Source organism: Petaurus breviceps, unplaced genomic scaffold (genome assembly GCF_028583685.1).
Source record: "Petaurus breviceps papuanus isolate PSGF00001 unplaced genomic scaffold, PetGlider_PUasm1.0 76, whole genome shotgun sequence".
Taxonomy (NCBI): Eukaryota; Metazoa; Chordata; class Mammalia; order Diprotodontia; family Petauridae; genus Petaurus; species Petaurus breviceps.
The window spans coordinates 1,917,345-1,937,415 of NW_027186473.1; the positions used below are offsets into that span (position 1 = coordinate 1,917,345).

The 20,071-nt window shown below is 34.5% G+C and overlaps 1 protein-coding gene across 2 annotated transcripts in view; it reads left to right on the plus strand.

Moving 5' to 3' along the window:
* SLC30A9 (solute carrier family 30 member 9) overlaps positions 1 to 20,071 on the plus strand; it is a 76,949-nt gene that overhangs the window by 29,121 nt on the left and 27,757 nt on the right. For both annotated transcript variants that reach the window (XM_069105155.1, XM_069105154.1), the window contains 7 exons: positions 739 to 806; positions 8,563 to 8,665; positions 11,513 to 11,568; positions 14,094 to 14,229; positions 16,368 to 16,407; positions 17,008 to 17,079; positions 17,519 to 17,626. In XM_069105155.1, coding sequence (XP_068961256.1) covers positions 739 to 806; positions 8,563 to 8,665; positions 11,513 to 11,568; positions 14,094 to 14,229; positions 16,368 to 16,407; positions 17,008 to 17,079; positions 17,519 to 17,626 — 583 coding nt within the window. The remainder of the gene's footprint in view (positions 1 to 738; positions 807 to 8,562; positions 8,666 to 11,512; positions 11,569 to 14,093; positions 14,230 to 16,367; positions 16,408 to 17,007; positions 17,080 to 17,518; positions 17,627 to 20,071) is intronic.

The window sequence follows — 20,071 nt, forward strand, 5'->3', positions numbered from 1 at the left end:
CTTGCCCAGGGTCGCACAGCTGGTAAATGTCTGAGGCCAGATATGAACTCAGGTCTTCCTGACTCCAGGCCTGATGTTCTATCTACCATGCCACCTAGCTGCCTTAAACCTCGGGTACCTTCTATATTCTCATGACTTGGGAGGAGAGTAGTGCAAAGTACTGCTGCATTTCCAGCCTTTGAAAAAATCTGGGAATTAAATGAAGTTGTAATATTGAATTATCTTTCACCTGGTGGGCCAGCGGTACATAAACACTAAATCAGAAACGTAAATGTAAAGGAAATCTTAAATATATTTTTGACAGTTTGTTGTTTTCATAAGCATGCATGAAAAACCTCTTAGAGGAGTCTTTTCTTATGAATGCAACATTTTTCAGGAACTCAAAAAGTTGTTAAGTAAAGGGAAGATGTTTTAAAATATCTAGATTTTATTAACTTTATCAGTTCTCTGTAGCTTTTGTTGAATCATTCTTTTTGAAAAGTAAATATTCTTTAGTATGAGTTTAATAAAGGTTTTCAAGGTGTTTATGGACCAAGATTTATTTGCTTAAATAGTTTCACCTCCATTATTTTAAGATGAAAATATTAGAGAAAATAAGGTAAAGAAAATTATGCAAGTAAATATGTCAGATGTAGAGTATTTTGACTTTATCATTATGAATTAAATGAAGACCTTTTCTAGAGTCTTAAAACTGTAACTGTTTATGTTTACAATTTGTGTAATTGCTTTCTTTTCCAGCCACGGCCTAGAATAGCATCAGTATTTCTTAAAGGACCAGGAAAAGTGGTGATGGTTGCTATTTGTATGTAAGTTTGAAAAAATAAGCCCTTTAAAGCTAAACTATGTATTATTTTGAACCTGTATATCTTGGACATGAATATGTAGCTTACCACTTGGTAATTAGAAAAGTAGTTATTTTTTCCCATATTTATTTTAAAAGGAAATTGATTTGAGTCTCTGATTGTAAATACCAGTATGGAGAATGTGGTTCTGTCTGTATGTGTGTATTGTTGTGAAATGCTACCTGACTGTAAACTTTCTTAACTGTTTATTAAAGATGATGTAGAAATTCATTTTCACTCTTTTCATATATTGTACTGCTAATAAGAGCTATTGTTAATTGACCACGAGGGGTAGAATATCTATGTATGTATGGTATTTATGGTTAATATTTTTGCTGCTTACCATGGAAGTAGGTTGACAGTAATAATCTTGTATTTTCAGCCCTTTTCTTTTGTCTTCCCTTTCCTGTTATCCCCATTTACACTGATTATTAATACCCTCAGTAGAGGATATGAGGGCAAGAAGAGTTCATATTTCAAGGATGATTCTCAGACAATGGGCAGTTTAATTAAATGTTGTCATATTTAATTTTTTTAAATGTTTAAAGTAATAAAAGATTTTCATAGTTGTACCAGATATCTTGATTGGAATTGAGGAAGAGGGAAAAAAAAAGGAATTGAGATTATTTCATTTCCTTACCCATTGCTGCACAACTTTGTTTTTTCCTTCTCCGTTAGGGAGAAACTAGCCTGTAACTTTTGTTTTTGGGGGTCAGGCAAGGAAGAAAGGATAGTGGGATCAATTTATTATTGACTAATATTCACTCAGAAGTAGAAAGGTTGTAATTATATCAATTAAAGAACAGGAGTATTATGTCTTCCTTCTGTACTACCATCAAATGAATGCTCAGATGAATCTGTACTCTCAGCAATTTGGATGTTCTCTCCAGTGATGCCAGTGGCAACTTCGTACCTCTCTGTTTTGTGCTACTCTTATCCACGTCCTTTCATAAGTCTTCCAAAGGAAATCTGCCAATGTGCCAGGGGCCTTCCATAATTTTACTTGTTATCATAAGGATATTAGGGGAGTGATTGGTTCAGTTATCTCTCATTTTCATCACATGACTAGCTCATCTTTTTCAGTTATACATTTCTTTGATGACTTCCTTTACTTTGGTTCTTTGCAGTTTTTTATTTGTAATATGATGTAACTTACACACCCATCATGTGCTTCTCCACTGATTCTAATGTTTAATTCTTTAGAGACTAAAGTACGCTATAACAACCATACAGCATACGTGGTAGGATATTCCTATTAAAAACATGGGTCTGTTTAAGGGAGCAGATTGTGATCATTAAAGAAGTTTTGCTGTTTCCCAGAGGCATTCTGGCCTGCATTCCCCTGTCTAACTATGAACTCAGTTTTCCATTCTCAGTGTTTAAATATGTGTGTATGTGTGTATGTATGTATACACACACACTGATGGATGATATAATGATACAGATGCTGATTGATGTGCTCTATAATTGTCCATCTAATCTGATCCTTTATCTACTGTGCCACCTAGCTGCCCTAATCCTCAGGTACCTTGTACCTTCTCATGACATGGGAGGAGAGTGGTGTAAGGAGGTCAAATCTCCCACTGCATAATTTGCTAAAATTTGCCATAATTTACACAATAGGCATTTTTTTATCCACTAAGTTTTTCTTATGTGAATAGTTAAAGCTACTCTTTTAATGGTTTGTATCTTATCTAGGGGACTCTGGTACTCCTGGGCCTGGTAGAATCAGCACAATGTCATTTGCAAACAGGTGCATCTAGAGGACCTCCTCATTCCTTTTTAACGTACACTCTCTGTTGAATCAGTGCCCTGATGGTAGTGCACATTTGGCAAGCATATATCTCCCTTTTTTGTGCTTTGCCCAGTATTAATAATTAAAGAGTTGTCAAAAGATTATAGCTTTTATATCTTTTGAAGAATCCTATACAATTTCGCTATATACATCAGGATACATTTTTGGAGGACAACTTTTAAAGCATCATTTGCTCCACTAAAAGAAGTACTTTTAGAGGGAAAACATACATAATAAACACAATAAAAATGGTTGGCAAACAGTAAGAACAATGGATCCTGTATTCTTTATATCTTTTAGTTAGTTTTATATTGGGAAAGATACGGTTTAATTTGTAATATCACTTGCAAAAGTTCATCAGTTCCCTACTAGTACTCAACTCAGAGATATACTTAATGTGTGTATAGATTATTCTCACAAAGATTTTATACAGATGGGAAAGTAGGCATATAGGTTTTCTCTCAGTTTTTTTTGGTAGATCTGAGCTTTTATTTATTTTTTAATGTCCTTGTTATCTTGCCTTTCTTCAGCTATCTTTTGATTCCATCCTTCAGTGACCTTACATTTGTCTCTTCCTACACAATTTCATCTATGCACACTTGGTCTAATCCAGGGGTAGGGAACCTGTGGCCTTGAAGGCCACATGTGGCCCCCTAGGTCCTCAAATATGGCCCTTTGACTGTATCTAGACTTCACAGAATTAATCCCCTTAATAAAAGGATTTGTCACTCTAATAAATAAAAAGAATCTAGTCCAACCACTTTTTCTTCTTTTGTTCTCTCTAATGCCATTTCTATCGCTTCTTTAAGCATACAGGCACTGTGCAGTGAAGCCCAGGTGTGGTAGCTTCATTGGCCTTGATGGTAAAACAGCTCATTATAAAAAAATCTTTATAGATATTATCGTTTTTCTGTTTGTTATCTGTTCCACTTTTAGCCCTAGATGTCCTCAGGATAACTGCTTAGTAGGTTCTCTTGATAAGCTTTTAAACTAGGTTTAACCTCCCCTAATTCTCTTTGTTTTATGTAACAGTATATCTCATAATCTTCCACCATCCTGCTCTGTAAGATTTTAAAAATGAGCTTATATTTGAAGCCACTATTACTTTTGGCTTCCATGTTTATCCACTTGACAAGTAATTCAAGTGTTTGTTGCCAAGGTTGGTTTTGGGGCTGTTGTCTTCTAATGATAGCAATTGTTTTGCACTGATTAAATTATGTGAAGCAAGTTGGTGTCATTAAGTCAGGTTGGAGTTGTTTAAATTGCTTAATTTAAAAATTGTTCTCATTTCTATTATCCTATTTTGTTACCACTTTTGATCTTTGCACAAATTGGTGATCTGACAGTATATAGACAATTGATTTTGGAATGACTCATGAACTTCAGTAATATGTTATTTCTTCTTTATTAAAATGTCAATTTTAGTTTTTAAAATGTGACTTGGTGCTTATTGTGTCTAGCACCGTCTGACTGGTTTTTTTGTAAGAAAGAATTCACAATATACAACTTTCTGCTTTAACTCGTTCTTTATTCTTAATATGTATTTTTCAAAATATTCTTGTCTTTGCCTCTTACCACCTTTGTGTTAAAGTCACTGAGTATTGGGGTGGCTAAGTGGCACAGTGAATAGAGCACCGACCCTGGAGTCAGGACCTGAGTTCAAATCCAGCCTCCGACACTTGACACACTTACTAGCCGTGTGACTTTGGGCAAGTCACTTAACCCCAGTTGCTCTCCAAAAAGCAAAAAAAATAAAAATAAAGTCACTGAGTAGCAAAGTAAATGTTGATTTACTTTGTAGTTCTTGATAGACTTTCTCTACTGTTTTATCTTCTACCACAGATATTGGTTTATAGGCCTTAATTATTTTCATGGTAGTATTTTCACAAATATTTATTTTGCTCATACATGGGAAGAATACTTTGACTTTATTTTTGTGATTTTATTGGTGTGCATATGCACTCCCCTGAGGTAGATCATACTTCCACAATATCTCAGCCTGTATGATTCTTACTCATATTATTCCATGCATATTCCACAAAGGAGGAATCCAAAGTATTAAAGATTTACTTTTGTTCCTTTAGTATATTGGGGGTTCCAGTGAAGTTATCTGCTATGTCATTAAGCAGTCCATTCTTTTATTGTCACACATAATTTCAATCTCTTTTATATCACTTGTTGCTAATAAGTTATTGGAAGCAAGCTACAGACCTATTTCCGTATTTAGATTGTTATATATTTCCTCACATTTAGATTGTTACTTTTTCTGGAGCCAGTGTAATCCATTCTTTTTTTTTATATTTTAATATTTTATTTTTCCCCAATTACATGTAAATACAGTTTTTAACATCAAATTTTTCTTTGAATTCCAAATTCACTCTCTCCCTCTTTCCCCTCCCCCCTCATTGAGAAGGCAAGCAGTTTGATATAGGTTTTATATGTGCAATCATGCAAAACATTTCCATATTAGTTATGTTGTAAAAGAAAACACAGACCAAAAAAAAATCAACCAAGAAAAATAAAGTTAAAAATAAATAATAAACTTCATTCTGCATTCAGACTCAGTTTTCTTTCTCTGGAGATGGATAGCATTTTTTCATCATAAGTCCTTTGGAATTGTCTTATATCTGCAAATATTTATAACAGGCACTGGGACGTAGGAGATGACCAAACATGTCATGAATTGAAGTTCCTTGTTGCCTTTAGACACATGTTAAAGTTACTTTCACCACCTCTTTTATTTTGCCTCTTTTGGGAAAATCAGTGAACCAGTTAGCTGTGAATCTTAATTCTGGTTTTGTTTATAGGGAGAATACCATGGATTATCAGATCCATTTCTGCCACTAGTAGGCCTATCTCATTGGACAAAGATCTCACTTAAAATTTTTTTTTCTTAATTTAAATGTTTTCATTTTTGTTTTTAGTCATTCATTCATTTATTAATTACCATGCTTCAAACTGCATTTAGACTCCATAATTCTTGCTCTGAAGGTGGATAGCATTTTCCATCATGAGTCTTTTAGAATTGTCTTAGATCATTGTTAAAAGAGCTAAGTCTAACAAAGTTGGTCATCACACAGTGTTGCTGTTACTGTGTGCAGTGTTCTCCTGGTTCTGCTCACTTTACTCAACATCAGTTCATGCAAGTTTTTCCAGGTTTTTCTGAAGTCTGCCTGCTTATCATTTCTCATAGCAAAATAGTATTCCATCACCTTCATATGCCACAACTTGTTCAGTCATTCCCCAGTTGATGGGCATCCACTTGATTTCCAATTCTTTGCCACAGAAAGAGCTGCTTTAAATATTTTTGTGCATGTGGATCCTTCCCCCTTTTTTATAATCTCTTTAGGATATAGCCCTAGAAGTGATATTACTGGATCAGAAGGTATACACAGTTTTATAGTCCTTTGGGCATAGTTCCAGATTGTTCTCCAGAATGGTTGGGTCAGTTCACAACTCCATCAGTAATGCATTATTGTCCCAATTTTCCTCCATCTTCTCCAACATTTATCATTTTCTTAGTTTGTTGTTTTAGCCAGTCTGATAGGTGTGATGTTGTACCTCAGAGTTGCTTTAATTTACATTTCTCTAATCCGTAGTGATTTACAGCATTTTTTCATATGCTATAGATAGCTTTAATTTCTTTATCTGAAAACTGCCTGTTCATAAAAGATCTCACATTTAGAAATATACCATCTGCTAAGTTACAGTTAATAGACAGTCTAAGAATTTACTGCATGCTTCTTGCTTAGCAACTTGTGTTTCCGTTTCTGCCACTTTTCTGTAGTCACTGCAGAAGTAGAGGAGACTGCTCAGGATTGGGGGTGATGTGTATTTTCTTTTGTTTTGTGAGTTGCTGTGGCCAAAGTGATCACTTACTGGTGATAATCTCTGTGTACTAGGCTTGTCCTCAGAAAGCATGCTTATTTTGTTACAAGGACCCTATTCAAAGCAGGAGAGACATTTTCGAGATAGTGCTCTACTTGACTTAGCTTTTGAAACCTTTGTTAATCTTCCTGCTGTGATTTTGATGCATCAGAATAGAACTTTTTGAAGGACCTTATCATATAATAAAGTTTTGCTGTAATTTCTTTCTCAAAGCAAACTTGAGATCCTCTCATCTTTGTTGTGTCTTCCACCATAATCCCCTTCCATTCTTCTCCTTTTTTTTTCCCCTGGCAAATTAACTAAAATTCTCCTAATTTGGTTATCCTCGCTGTACCTCAGAGTCACTAGGATCTTATCCTTCCCACAAATGTGTCTTCAAATGGTTCTGAGGATTTACTTTCTCCATGGAACCTTTGCCCAGATAATAAGAGGTGGTAGCTTCTTATAAGGAATAATTCAGAAAACCCTATGCCTGAAGCCCAGTCTGTAATAATATTGATGATTATAATAGCAATAATATTTAGCATTTATATTGTTCTTTAAGGATTTTAAAGTACATATGTCATTTCATTTGATCCTCACCAACTACCTTGTGAAATAGGACTATTATCCCTATTTTGGAGATGAGGAAAACTGAGGTAGGCAAAAGTTAAGTGAATTGTTCAGGGTCACACAGATTTGAAGCCTTCTTGACTTCAAGTCCCATACTCTCTCCATTGAATCTCCTAGGAGCCTAGGTCAGGGAGGCCCACATGGATAACCTTAGTGGAGATTGATTTATAAAGAGGCTGCTATGGGACAGTAGGATTAAGAGAGTGAAGGAAACCAGAGATTACCTCATTTAACCACCTCTTTTTATAGAACAGGAAACTCAGACTTAGAGAAGTAAGTGACTGGCTCAAAGTCATACAACCACTAAGGGCCAAAGTTGGGATTCACACTCTGGTCCTCTGACTCCAAATCAAGTGTGCTTTCCATTGTATCATGCTGGCTCTTTGTAGAGCAAAGAACAACCAGAGACCCCATGGGGGATAAAGTTGGTGGGGGACCCAGCTCTGTCTTGACCCACCTCCAAATCCAGGGATACCCCAGAAACACTTAGAATATCTGGAGCGCCTACAGAAATGAATATAGGTGGATAAAGCCCTAGTCTCTGACATTAGTATGGGAGCTGTATAGGACATTGGTTTCATTTCAGTCATTTTTTAGTCATGTCTGACTGTGACCCCATTTGGGGTTTTCTTGGCAGAGGTATTGAAGTGGTTTGCTATTTGCTTCTCCAGCTCGTTTTACAGATGAAGAAACTAAAGCAAACAGGGTTAAGTGACTTGCCCAGGATCACACAGCTAGTAAGTGTCTCAGGCCAAATTTGAACTTAGGAAGAAGAGTCTTGACTCCAGGCTTGGCACTATCCTCTGTACCATCTAGCTGCCCCAACAGGTCATTAGTTACTTCCAAATAACAAGACTTCATTCTTAGACCCATCAAAGCATTTGGCTTCTTCTTGATCTATCAAGATGCTACTCTAAGGCCATGGCCTAAGAACTTTCCTTGATTTGCTTCAGACCTGACTTCCACCTGTTAACCAAAAACTTCAGCTTTTGTTGTCTGCAGCACTCCTAGTTCTGTCTTCTTCCAGTTCACACGATTCCTTTGCTTAAGGTGTATCTTCATTGTGACCTTCTGTAGACTCCGGAACACTTCACTTTTTCCCAGATGAAATCCCGTATTCATTCAGACCCACTTACCTGTACCTCACAGCACTTTTCATTTAGACATATCTTGTCTAAGCATACAACTCTATAATATACAAAATGTACTTAGTCCTGTGCCTTCATATTATAAACATCCTTAATTTGTGTGTTTAAATGATATGGAAATCATATTTTTAAAAAGTGGTAAATTCTTGGAGGCTAGAATTCTTACTTCATTTACTCTGTATGAAACATTAGCATAGAGTTATATTTGGATTCTTTACATCTTTTGATGAAAATTTTACCAATGCCATTACAACTAGAATTTTCTTTTCTGTCCTAGAAATGGCTTGAATTTTTTCTTTAAATTACTTGCTTGGATTTACACGGGTTCTGCAAGTATGTTCTCAGAAGCTATACATTCATTATCTGATACTTGCAACCAGGTGAGAGATTTGAGACTTTGTTAATAAAACAGACTTTTCCTAGGTTTTATGTTGAATGCTGAAAGGTTTGCAGATGAGGTGTTTTTCTTGAGTTGGATGGTGGAATAGTTTGAAAAGTACATAAACCTGGACCTAGTGACAGAAGGGAAGAGAGTGAATTAGAGTTGCTGAAGTTGGTTTTATAGTTCTGCCATGGTACGGAGCATTCTGAAGTAATTTAAGAGAAGCCCCAGGGGAGCTCTCCCGCAGTACGAAAAGGGCCGCTTTGTGCCTTGACAGTCTCTCTGCCACTTCAGATGTTGACACAGAGCCTGACTATCTTTTAGAAATTTAGAAAATACAAATGTACATAATTGATTAATTCACACTTATGGAAAGTATTGACCTTGTGATTTGGACCATTTTTATCTCTACTTTTGTAAGAATGAGGACAAAAAGAGAAGAATGGTTCTTGGAAAAAGAAAAATATATATATTAAAAGTTACCCTTCTGACTTGGATTCATTTAAACTTATGTACCTCAAACCCCCAAACTAAAATACCCATTTATCGTTAGGTCTTAAAATACAACTTTTCTTCACAAGTATACAATTTCATATGATCAGATGACTGAAAATTTTTTCATTCATATTTTTGTAAAGCACTTTGAGATTTGCAAAATGTTGACCTTATAACAGCCTTGTGAGGAAGCAACATTTTACTGACTTTGAAAATTTTAAGATTATGATTTTCAAAAGAAAAACATACACTCCCAGTTCATAATTAAATCTCACAGCTGGCTTAATTAAGTTCATTATTAATTATAGTTCATTGACAAAGAAGAGAAAAGTGAAGTTCTTACCATATAGATGAATTTTGCTTATTTTCTGAAATTTCATACATTTTTTTCATTGATCATACACAGTTGAGCACCTATATACGTATGTCTCTTTGATGGGCTCTGAAGGAGATACCCTAAACTCCTATGCTTCTCGTCTTCATGGAGTTTATGCCCTAGTTGAAAGGACAAGACAGACATTTGAGAAGTTAAAAAACAATGCAAGATATGAGTACAAGAACTAATACAATAAGGTAGCATATAATTAAATGGTGGATGAATGGTATGTGGCTTGGAATGGCCAGAGGAGGTTTTTTGGAGAGAAATGAGAAGTCAGCTATAAAGGAATATAATATTAGTTAGATTTTTTATTCACCTTTCTATTAGGTTTTGGACCCATTTAAAATCACATCTTCATGAAATCATAAGCTTTTACATGAAATCTGTTTCAAAGTATAAGCTTTTGGTTTTATTGGCTTTAATTTGCTGTTTAAAGATTCTATTAATTTGTACAGTTTGGCATTCTGTGTTAACTTAAAAAGGCATGGATTAATAATAATAACATTCCTTAGCTCTTTGTTGAATCCCTGAGTCCTTGCTTTATCAGGTAACGATGGAAAATCTAAAGAAAATAGAAATCACAGCTCCTGCCTGCCCTTATGGTCTGACTATGGGAACAGCTCTATGACTTGTGGGTCCCTGAAAGGAGTGTAGAAAAGTTCAGAGTTACATATGATCAGTTGTATGATGTGCCAGCCCAAATACATGTAGGCTAAAGGAATTTATAAAGGGTTAAGAGGGTTAACCCAAAATATACAAGATATCCTTTCACATTCATTAAGAAAGATAAAAAATGTTAGAACTAATTGTTGGTGGCTCTCTCAAGAGATGGGTGTATCGCGCTCATCGATGGCAGTGAACAGCGGTCCTACCTTTTTGTCGTGTGCAGCAGTAGCCGTATGTCAAGAGTAATCCCTTGAAATTATTGAGTTCTTAAAAATATTCCTAAGAAAATAGTGAAAGGAAAAAATTTTGATTTTGTGGAAATATATTTACAGTTTATTTAAAATAGTGAAAAATTACAAAGCACACAAATGCCTAATATGCCAAACAACGTTTAGCACAGTATCACTTCACCTGTCTTAGATTTCAGCCAAGAGAATCTGAGAATAGATGGCCTTTGAGCAGGTAAAACTAAAGATGCCAAAAGACAATGAAATGAAATTCCTGCCTTCATAAGATAATTTCTCATAAGCCTATTTTACGTTATTTGATAGCTAGTTCTCTGGTTTCAAAGCACGTGGTGGATTAGAAGAATGAAGTTCAGGAAGGCACTTGTGTCAAAAAGGAAGGAGATGGAGAAAGTATAAAAAACAGAAAAAGGATATATGTAATGAGTTATGTCAAATTGTCCAGCACCCACAGGGCATTGTGTGCTACAGAACAGTGTATTATGTATATTATAGAGTGGCTTCCTAAGGATGCTGTAAATTTCAGGTGTCAACATGGAATTGTTGCCAGACTAAAATGTTATTTGGAAATATTTAACAAATATAAATACAATAGAACATAGATAATGTTAATGTGGAATTTTTGAAGTTACAGTACACCTGTAGGGATCCTTGTGTACGGTTTGGTGGTCCCCATTTTCTATTTGAATTTGATACCACTGCCCTAAATCAGGAAGAATCAGTCATTCAACAAGCCTTTGTTAATACCCTACTCCATACCAGATACTGTGCCTAGGCATTGGGGATTCAAAGATAAAAGGTTCAGCTACAGTTAGAATATTTCTAAGAATCCAAGGACTTTTAAAAACCCATCTAAAATAGTTTAAAATTTTTAAGTTTGGGCATTTAAAAGGAGAAACTTAAGTTTTTAAGGTTTACTTAAGTGTTTCTCTGATACCAAGACATATTTAAGGATAGTAGTTATTGCTGTTTCCTAATGTTTTTTCCTGTGTAAATGAGGCAAAAAATTTTTTTGAAATAGTGTAGACTCATGGTAACGTTTTTCTTCTTTGCTTTATAGGCTTTATTAGCATTAGGCATCTCTCAGTCCATACGGACACCAAACTCTACTCATCCGTAAGTACATTGTCTTTATTTTTATTTTCCTTTTGGGATAATTATTCATTTGAGATGAGTGACTGTATTTCAAATAATTTCTGTGGTTAATATGCCCTTATTCAGACTCATATACCTCAGGTAATTTTTTCAGCTCTTGTTTCTCAAAATAATGTAGTAACTTTAGACGCCTAGGTGATGCAGTGGATAGAGAGCTGGACCTGGAGTCAGGAAAACTCATCTTTCTGAGTTCAATTCCAGTCTCAGAAATTTACTAACAGTGTGACCCAGGGCAAGTAACCTGCTTACCTCGGTTTCCTCATCTGTAAAAATGAGACAGAGAAGGAAGTGGCAAACCACTCTTTACCAAGAAAACCTCAAATGGAGTCTTGAAGAGTTGGATAGGACTAAAAAATGACTTAACATGCATTAGGTTGATTATTTTTGTTGTATCAGATCAGTAAAGGCAAGGATCATTTTTGAAATAGGAATTTGAACTTTTTTACTCTCCTTGTTCTTGTCATCTTCATATTTGAAAATCAGTAAAACCAATGTTTCACAACAAACCTCATGTTTATAATCACAGATTTAGATTTTGGGGTAATAGACTATCGGAACTAAGAGCTTATAAAACTACCAGCATGATAAAATGCTGCTGTTAAATTTCCCCCACACCATTTATTTTGCTTCTGTGATATGTAATGGGCATTGTATGGATTAAAAGTTTTTCTCTTTTCAGAGCCCTTAAGCTTGTGTTTTGATTCTGCCACTTAACCATTAATAATTCAATACACTAGTTATGTTTTAATTCCACTTGTACGGTAATATAGAAATTTTAAATGATGTGGATGCACAATTTTTAACATTCCAAAAACACATTATAGTTTCGACATCTTTTTGTAGTTAAAGGCAGAGCACTGCTCTTTTCCTGGGTTCTGGCCAGCTAATGACTAAGAATTGCAAATTTCCATACACATTAATACTCGAGATGTCCTGATAGTACTCTCCATATGTGCCATATATCATGTTGTAGATTGAGAAGGAGCAGAGTGTATTTTTATATGTAATTTTAATTAATTTAGCATGCTAAATTAAAAAAAATTAAATATAAATTAAGTCAGTTAAGTAATTGATAGATTGATGTCACAACATTTCATCAGTTATTTAGTATGGAAACAAGAAGGGGTTTGTTTTTTTGGAGGGGGAAGGGGGCATAGGAAGAAATCAGCAAGTATTTGAAGGTTATTGCGTAGAGATTATATTTCATCTGTTTAGCTTTTGAAGAACCAAGAGCCAAGAACAATGTATGGAAGGAGCAGAATTAGATTTTGATGTATCGAAAAATTACCGTTAGAGACAGGAGAGAGGGTAGGCATCCCCTTACTGGAAACTGTTAAGCAAAGTCTGTATGAGCTTTTGTCAGGATACTGTTGAAAGATTGCTTTTTTGGGTATGTGTTGGCTTAGTTGGCCTCTAAGGTCCTTTCCAGGTATCAGATTTTTTGTGTCTAGCAGGGGTGAGAACCTGCAGCCTTGAGGCCACATGTGGCCCTCTGGTTCCTAGGGTGTGGCCTTTTGACTGAGTTCAAGTTTTACAAAACAAATCCTTTTAATAAGGGGATTTGATTCATTCAGAGGGCTGCACTTGAGGACCTAATGGCCACACACATGTGGTGGCCTTGAGGGCACAGGTTCCCTACCCCCAGTCTAGAGCCTTCATAACTCTGCATGAAGCAGTTTAATGCTGGGATAAAAGTTTCCTCTCAATAATAATTCAGAGAGAAGTTTTCATTTAACGTTCTTTAAGTTTTCATTTATCAGTCAAGATCTTCTTAAGACTTGGGTATTAGAAGTAAGTTTTTCAGAAAAAATACTTTGTAAGTAATAAATTTCTTATCTGTCACAGTCTTCCTCCCCTTTTTTCTAGATGTTCATGCATACATTGTCCAAAGATGCTAAAAAAAATTGGATGAAAAAATTAAATGTAAAAGGAACTGGAAAACCTACATTGAAGCTTATAAACATAGTAATAGTGCTTCCAATGTGTTGAACTGTTAAGAGTCAACAAGTATACAGGATCAAATTAAAGATAATATAAATCCTGAACTGGCTCCTCATAAAGACTAAAGAATTCAATTAGAAACTATATTGCAAAGAAACTTAAATGCTATCCTGCTCATTAAACATCTGAATGCTTTTTAAAAAAAGATTAAATTAATTTCATCAGCCACTGTGGTACATAATATTAAAGTAGTATGATTAAATCAAAATAGGTTGTATGGAAAAGGAATTAGAAAAATATCTAAGTTAAACAGCGTTCACTTTATTTTGTGTATTTTCAAGGAACTTGCAGTCACTTCTAGTTCCAGTGTTATTTTTTTGATTAGTTATGATTTTAGCACTTTAATAAATTGTCAAACTATGACAGTGCACCAAGGTGTTATTGGATTTTTTTGGCTTGTTTTCCATTTTCATTGAGATGTTTAAAAAAAATATGTGAAGTTTTTTCTTCTATACTAACAATTTTTTTTTTTTCTGTCATTTTAGGTATGGTTTCTTAAATATGCGCTACATTTTCTCATTAATTAGTGGCGTTGGTATTTTTATGATGGGTGCAGGACTTTCTTGGTACCATGGAGTCATGGGATTACTTCATCCTGAGCCTATAGAATCTCTTCTCTGGGTAACATGATCTTTTTTGGCTTTAGTCATATGAAATAGCGTTTCGTTTAAAAAACTGTAAAAGTACATCAGAACTTTCTTTTAATACTGCAGTTATTGAATAAGGCTAACATATACCTTATAGACTGGTTACATGATATTAGAATTTTTAAAATGTAGTTATATATTTCAAAGGACATGTTCTGATGAATGAATGAAAAAACATTTACTGAATACTTACTGTATTCCAAACAAAGTGCCAAGCATTGGGAATATAAATAGAAAAAGAAAATCGTCCTGCTTTCAGAGGGAGTAAGGGTCAGAGGCAGAGTGCATGGTAAAACTCAGGAGGCCACAGGGTGCGTGTACTTGTCCAGTCCATTAAAATGTAAGGTCTGTGAGGGTTGGGGGGAGGGTGTTTGTTCTTTCTATTTGTTTCCCCAGTGCGTGCTTAACATAGTATCTGGCACATAATGGTAGGTACTTAATGAATACTTTTTGATTAATGTGAGCTTGTGATATTAGACTTTTCTTTTTTTGCTATTTTTTTGGAGGGCAATTGGGGTTAAGTGACTTGCTCAAAGTTACACAGCTAGTAAGTGTGTCAAGTGTCTGAGGTTGGATTTGAACTCAGGTCCTCCTGCCTCCTGCCTCACTGCACAACCTAGCCGCCCTGCTAGACTTTTCCTCATGTCATTTGTAACTAGTTTCTTCTCAGAAAAGATAATGTAATTTACATATATTGTCTTGATTTTGAGAAATTTAGACTAATTTATAGATACCTTGTTCTTTTGGTATTTGTCTCATTTTCATTATTAGTGTGATCTGTGGTATATGAAATCAAAGAGCTTCAATGACGAGTTCAAAATCAAACATTGAGTAATTGGTTAACTCATAAATAGAATGCAAGGTAGAGTTCTTAGAGACTGTTGTTTTCTGGCAGATAAATTGGCCGTCAACATTTCTGTGACCTAATTGGATTTGACTTTGCTTTAAATAATAATTAAAATTCAGAAAATACACACCAAGACACTAATCTTTTTTTGTGGAGTGTAATATCTTGAAGTCCTTTGGTGAAATTTGAAATTCCCTGTCCTCCCTTTGTTGGGTAGATGGTTTTACATTTTTGTGATCTTTACGTACCTGTAGGTTAGAAGCAAACTCTGGTAGCAGGATTTTTGAGCCTTACGATAATTTATTTCTATCTGCAACTCACCTTTAAAAAAACAACAGCACACTCTTCCATTCTTTATCTCTTTCACATTTTCCCATTTCTCATTTCCGGATTCCATTAATCGTGGTAAAATGATAAGAAATACAGAAGAGCCTTTCTGTCTTCCTTCTTCTTCCTGACTGGCTCTGGGACTATGAATGGTATGGAGAGGGCAAGAGAATAATGTAATATTCCTGCTTATCGACTGGCTTCTGGAACCAGCTCACAGGATCTTTGAGTTAGAAGAGTAGAGTAGAAATCCTCTTCAAAGTCTCCTTCGATCTTCCTCATCTTTTACTTAGGGACCCCTAAATTTTTAAAAAGCCCTTACCCCTTTAAAATACCCACTTAGAATACCACTAGATATCAAGATTGTCTACTCTGCCTCTTCCATCAGAAAATTACCTAGCTGCCCATGATCATGTTTTTAGCTAGTCAGGTACTTGAGGCATATAGGATCCCTGGTAGATCTGAAAGTCACTTTAAAGACCAGCTTTTCCAACCCCCTCATCTACATATGAGAAAAGGAAACCTGGAGAGAGAAAGTGACAAGTAGTAAATGGCACAGCTGGGATTTTTGTCTAGGTCTTCAGAATCTATAGAACAGTTTTTGAATAGTTAAGTGGTATTTTTTATATACCTTTATTATGTCAAGGTTTCTGAATAAATTTAATTTGACAAGGCCAAAATTTTAAAGTCATCCTCTTGAAAAACTTTGAAATAAAAATCAAACATGTAATTAGTTTCTAAAACTCTTGTTTGAAGGGCATTTTCCCTTATGCAAGCATTATATATTTCATGATAGTTCATTAGTTTTATATAAAGACCTGAATAGTCTGTTGGAATTAAAATCTGTGTTCTATTTTTAGCTTTTACAAACTGATAAATAGACTTATGGTTGTTCACTGAAATATTCATTCTTTTCTTTAAAATTTTTTATTTTCTAGGCTTACTGTATTTTAGCAGGATCATTGGTGTCTGAAGGAGGTATGCACTCTCACAAAATACATTGTTATCCCTACAAATTAATTATACTTTAGGAAGTTTTTAGCTCCTTAAAGTCCTGAGAATAGTTTTTCCAAACTTAGTTGGCCTTTAGTTAACTATTTATTGAGTTTCTACTTTGCATGGTACTCCGTTAGTTAGCTGTCCTGTGAATATAGGGCCTCTACAGTACGTAAGAGATGTGAGTATCTGCTCTTCATTAAGTTACAATAATAATAGTAATAACAATAATAGCATTTATAGCCTGCCCAAGGCCCCATACATATCAATACATGCTAAGTAATATAGTAGAGATTGAATATGAAAGTATAAAGGACTGATTAGATTGAGGTGCTAGCACAATTGTTAATTAGGGAACAATTTTGTAGTATGATTTTAAATTCTATTTGAAAGCTTCAGCTACGTGACAGCGTTCTTTGCCATGCAAAATTCTATGTTCATTCAATTTATGTGCTAGTCATATTCTTATGTTCCTTCTCTGGTCTTTGTGTGAAATTGAATCTCACTGCATAGTAAACTGCTCTGTTCTTATTTGTAGAGTGCAAGTACAGGCACATTTTACATGAATGCTTTTCTTTTCAGCAACTCTCCTCGTTGCTGTAAATGAACTTCGCCGGAGTGCTCAAGCTAAAGGAATGTCATTTTATAAGTATGGTACGTTTCTTACAAACTAGATCAATTGCTTCTTTATCCTTCTATTAACTAAAAATAAGCTTATTAGTGGTCATATATTCCTTATATAGGTGTGCATAAGAATGTAGTCTAGTACCATCTGTAAGTAGACTATTGTTTAAATTAAACCTTATAAATTTTTATATAAATCTTTTTTGTTTGTTTTGTTGTTTTGTATCTCTATGGCCCTCCATAGTGCCTTGTACATAGTAGGTATTTAATAAATTCTTGTAGAATTATAATTCTATAAGCCAGTATTTACATTTAAATTTAAAAAATCTTATTGTCCAATATGGAGAATTCTGTATATCTTTATAAATGTTATCCTATTTGTACCTCAATTTTAGAACGTGTATTTAAATGCTCTGCCCAGTTAAGATTTTTGAAGGTTTCACTCTTGTTTTTCTCATTTTCAAATAAGTAATAGAAAGTCGTGATCCCAGTACAAATGTGGTATTATTGGAGGATGCTGCAGCAGTCTTAGGAGTGGCCCTAGCATCTGCTTGTATGGGTCTGACTTCTTTAACAGGTAACTAATTATGATTTGGTTGAACAGCTAGGTAACTAATTAGGATTTGGTTGAACAGCTTAAAAATATTTTCTAGTATATACATTTTTTTTAAAAGCATAGGATGATTTTATTACAGGTTACAAAATGCCTCTTTCAATGGCAGGTATTTTAACTTAGAGTCCATGAACTTATTTAAAAAAAAGTTTTGTAACTGTAATTTAATATAATTGTTTTCCTTTGTAATTCTATGTGTATTATTTTATGCATTTAAAAACTGAGAAGAGGTTTATAAGTTTTCCCAAAGGGGTCTGTGATAAAAAAAGGTTAAGAACCCCAGCCTTCTGGAATAGGATACTGTTACTAGTGGTGATATATTTAGGATAGATTTAGGAAAGTCAGCAGTAGACTTTCTGTAAAACTGATCTTGTTTTCCTTTTATCTGTTGTAAAGTGAGATGTATAAACAAAAAAAATTTCCAGTGATGGCAGGGTTTAAGGTGGTAATTGGATTTCTGCATGACATTAAGTATTGGTTTTACCTAGTTTTTGGAACTTTGACACTCTTCCAGGAAAGAGGCATGCCATTGTGATTGATACCTAGGCTCTTTGTTATGCCATACCTCCACTCACTATAGCTTGATATTAATTATTTCTTTTATGCCCGAGGGTTCCTATATTTATAGGACATGATTATAAGAGCTATAGGTCTATAGGCATAGATCTTACAACTCAATTTTTATTCTCTAATTACTGGGCATGACATTAACATACTGACATGTTGCTGTTCTTCATCAGTAAGTGCTACTGTCTAATGTAAGCACTTAAGTTCACTGCTTATTAGACCTAGGTTGGAACATCACTTTTCATTACAAGGCCTAACCATATAATGTTTTGTATGTCAGATTTTTCATTTTGAAGGCTTCTGTTTTGTAAAGAAAAATATTGCCCTACTTTATTTTACAATCCTGAGGTATTCTAATTTGTTATTAAAATTTTTTATGCTGTCTTAAGTAAAACATTGGTAGCTATGGATACTAGCAAATCTGATCTCATTCTTTGAATATATAAAAATTAGATATTGCATAATAGGCAGCTAGGTAATACACTGGATAAAGTGCTGTGTTTGGAGTCAGGAAGACTAGAATTCAAATCCTGCCTCAGAGACTTAATGGCTGTGTCATCCCTGAGCAAGTCACTTAATCTCTCTTAGCCTCAGTTTCCTCACCTATAAGACAGGGATAAAAATAGCATTTACTTTGTAGTGTTGGTGTGAGGATCAAATGAAAAAATAATTGTAAAGTGCTTAGCCCAGTGCCTGACACATAGTAATTGCCAATTACTATCATTCATAATATGTTAAATACCAGAGGAAAAGCACAATTGGTAAAATGTGTAGGAAAAATTACCAGTAAACTTTTTTTATTAAAAAAATGCCTCTTTGCTAATAAAATTATAGGTTTTGGTTTTAGAAATCCAAAAATATATGAAGAATTAATGTAAGTACATGAATTTAGTGATAAAATACCATTTTGTATGTCCAAAGATAATGAGTAAGGTCCATTATGCTTTCTGACATAAATCATCATCATATAGAAAAAGTGTAGCCATGCTATACATATCAATTAAAAGTATGTTTAGGGTATTTCATTTCTGTTAAACTCTTAAAAACAAAAATAAATGTTAATTAATTCTTAGTACTGATAAAAGCTGTTGATAAACCATGTACACTGCTTGTGGTACTATAAACGAATCCTATCTGGTATTATATAACGTATTATAGAACCTTTCTGTAATTGTTTATTCAGTAGCTCAAAATAAAAAGAGTAATTCCTTAAAAAAAATTCATATCTGGTTTTTAGATTCATAGAATTGCATAGGGAATTACAAGGGAACTAATGGACCTATCTGGTCTAACCTCATTTTATAGATGAGGAAATTGAGACTTAGTGACTAGGTCCCTCAGTTAGTAAGGCATTTAAATAGTAAGCAATGGAACTAAGGCCTGAATCTAGGCCTTTTGACTTGAAATCTAGTGTTTAAAATACACAAACAAAAAAAAAAATAGAACGGTCAGTTAATGAGAATGGAATCATAGTAAACTATTGAATATAATAAATATGTGTTTTGTTTTGTTTTTTGCCTCCTGGCTTCTCAGACAAAATCCCACCTTTTGCAAAAAGCCTTTCCTATCCCTCTTTATGTTAGTGTCTTCTCTTTATTATCTCCAATTGTGTGTGTATGTGTGTGTATATCCGTCCGTCTATCTGTCTTGTTTGTTAGTAGTTGTTTGCGTGTTGTCACCGTCATTAGACCGTGAGTTCCTTGAGAGTAGGAACTGATTTTTGCCTTTCTTTGTATACTTAGTGTAGTGCCTGGCACATAGTAGGCGCCTAATAAATCTTTGTTGGTTTACTGATTATGTTTTGTGTTGATGCACAGTAATAATTAGATTGAATAATGAGAG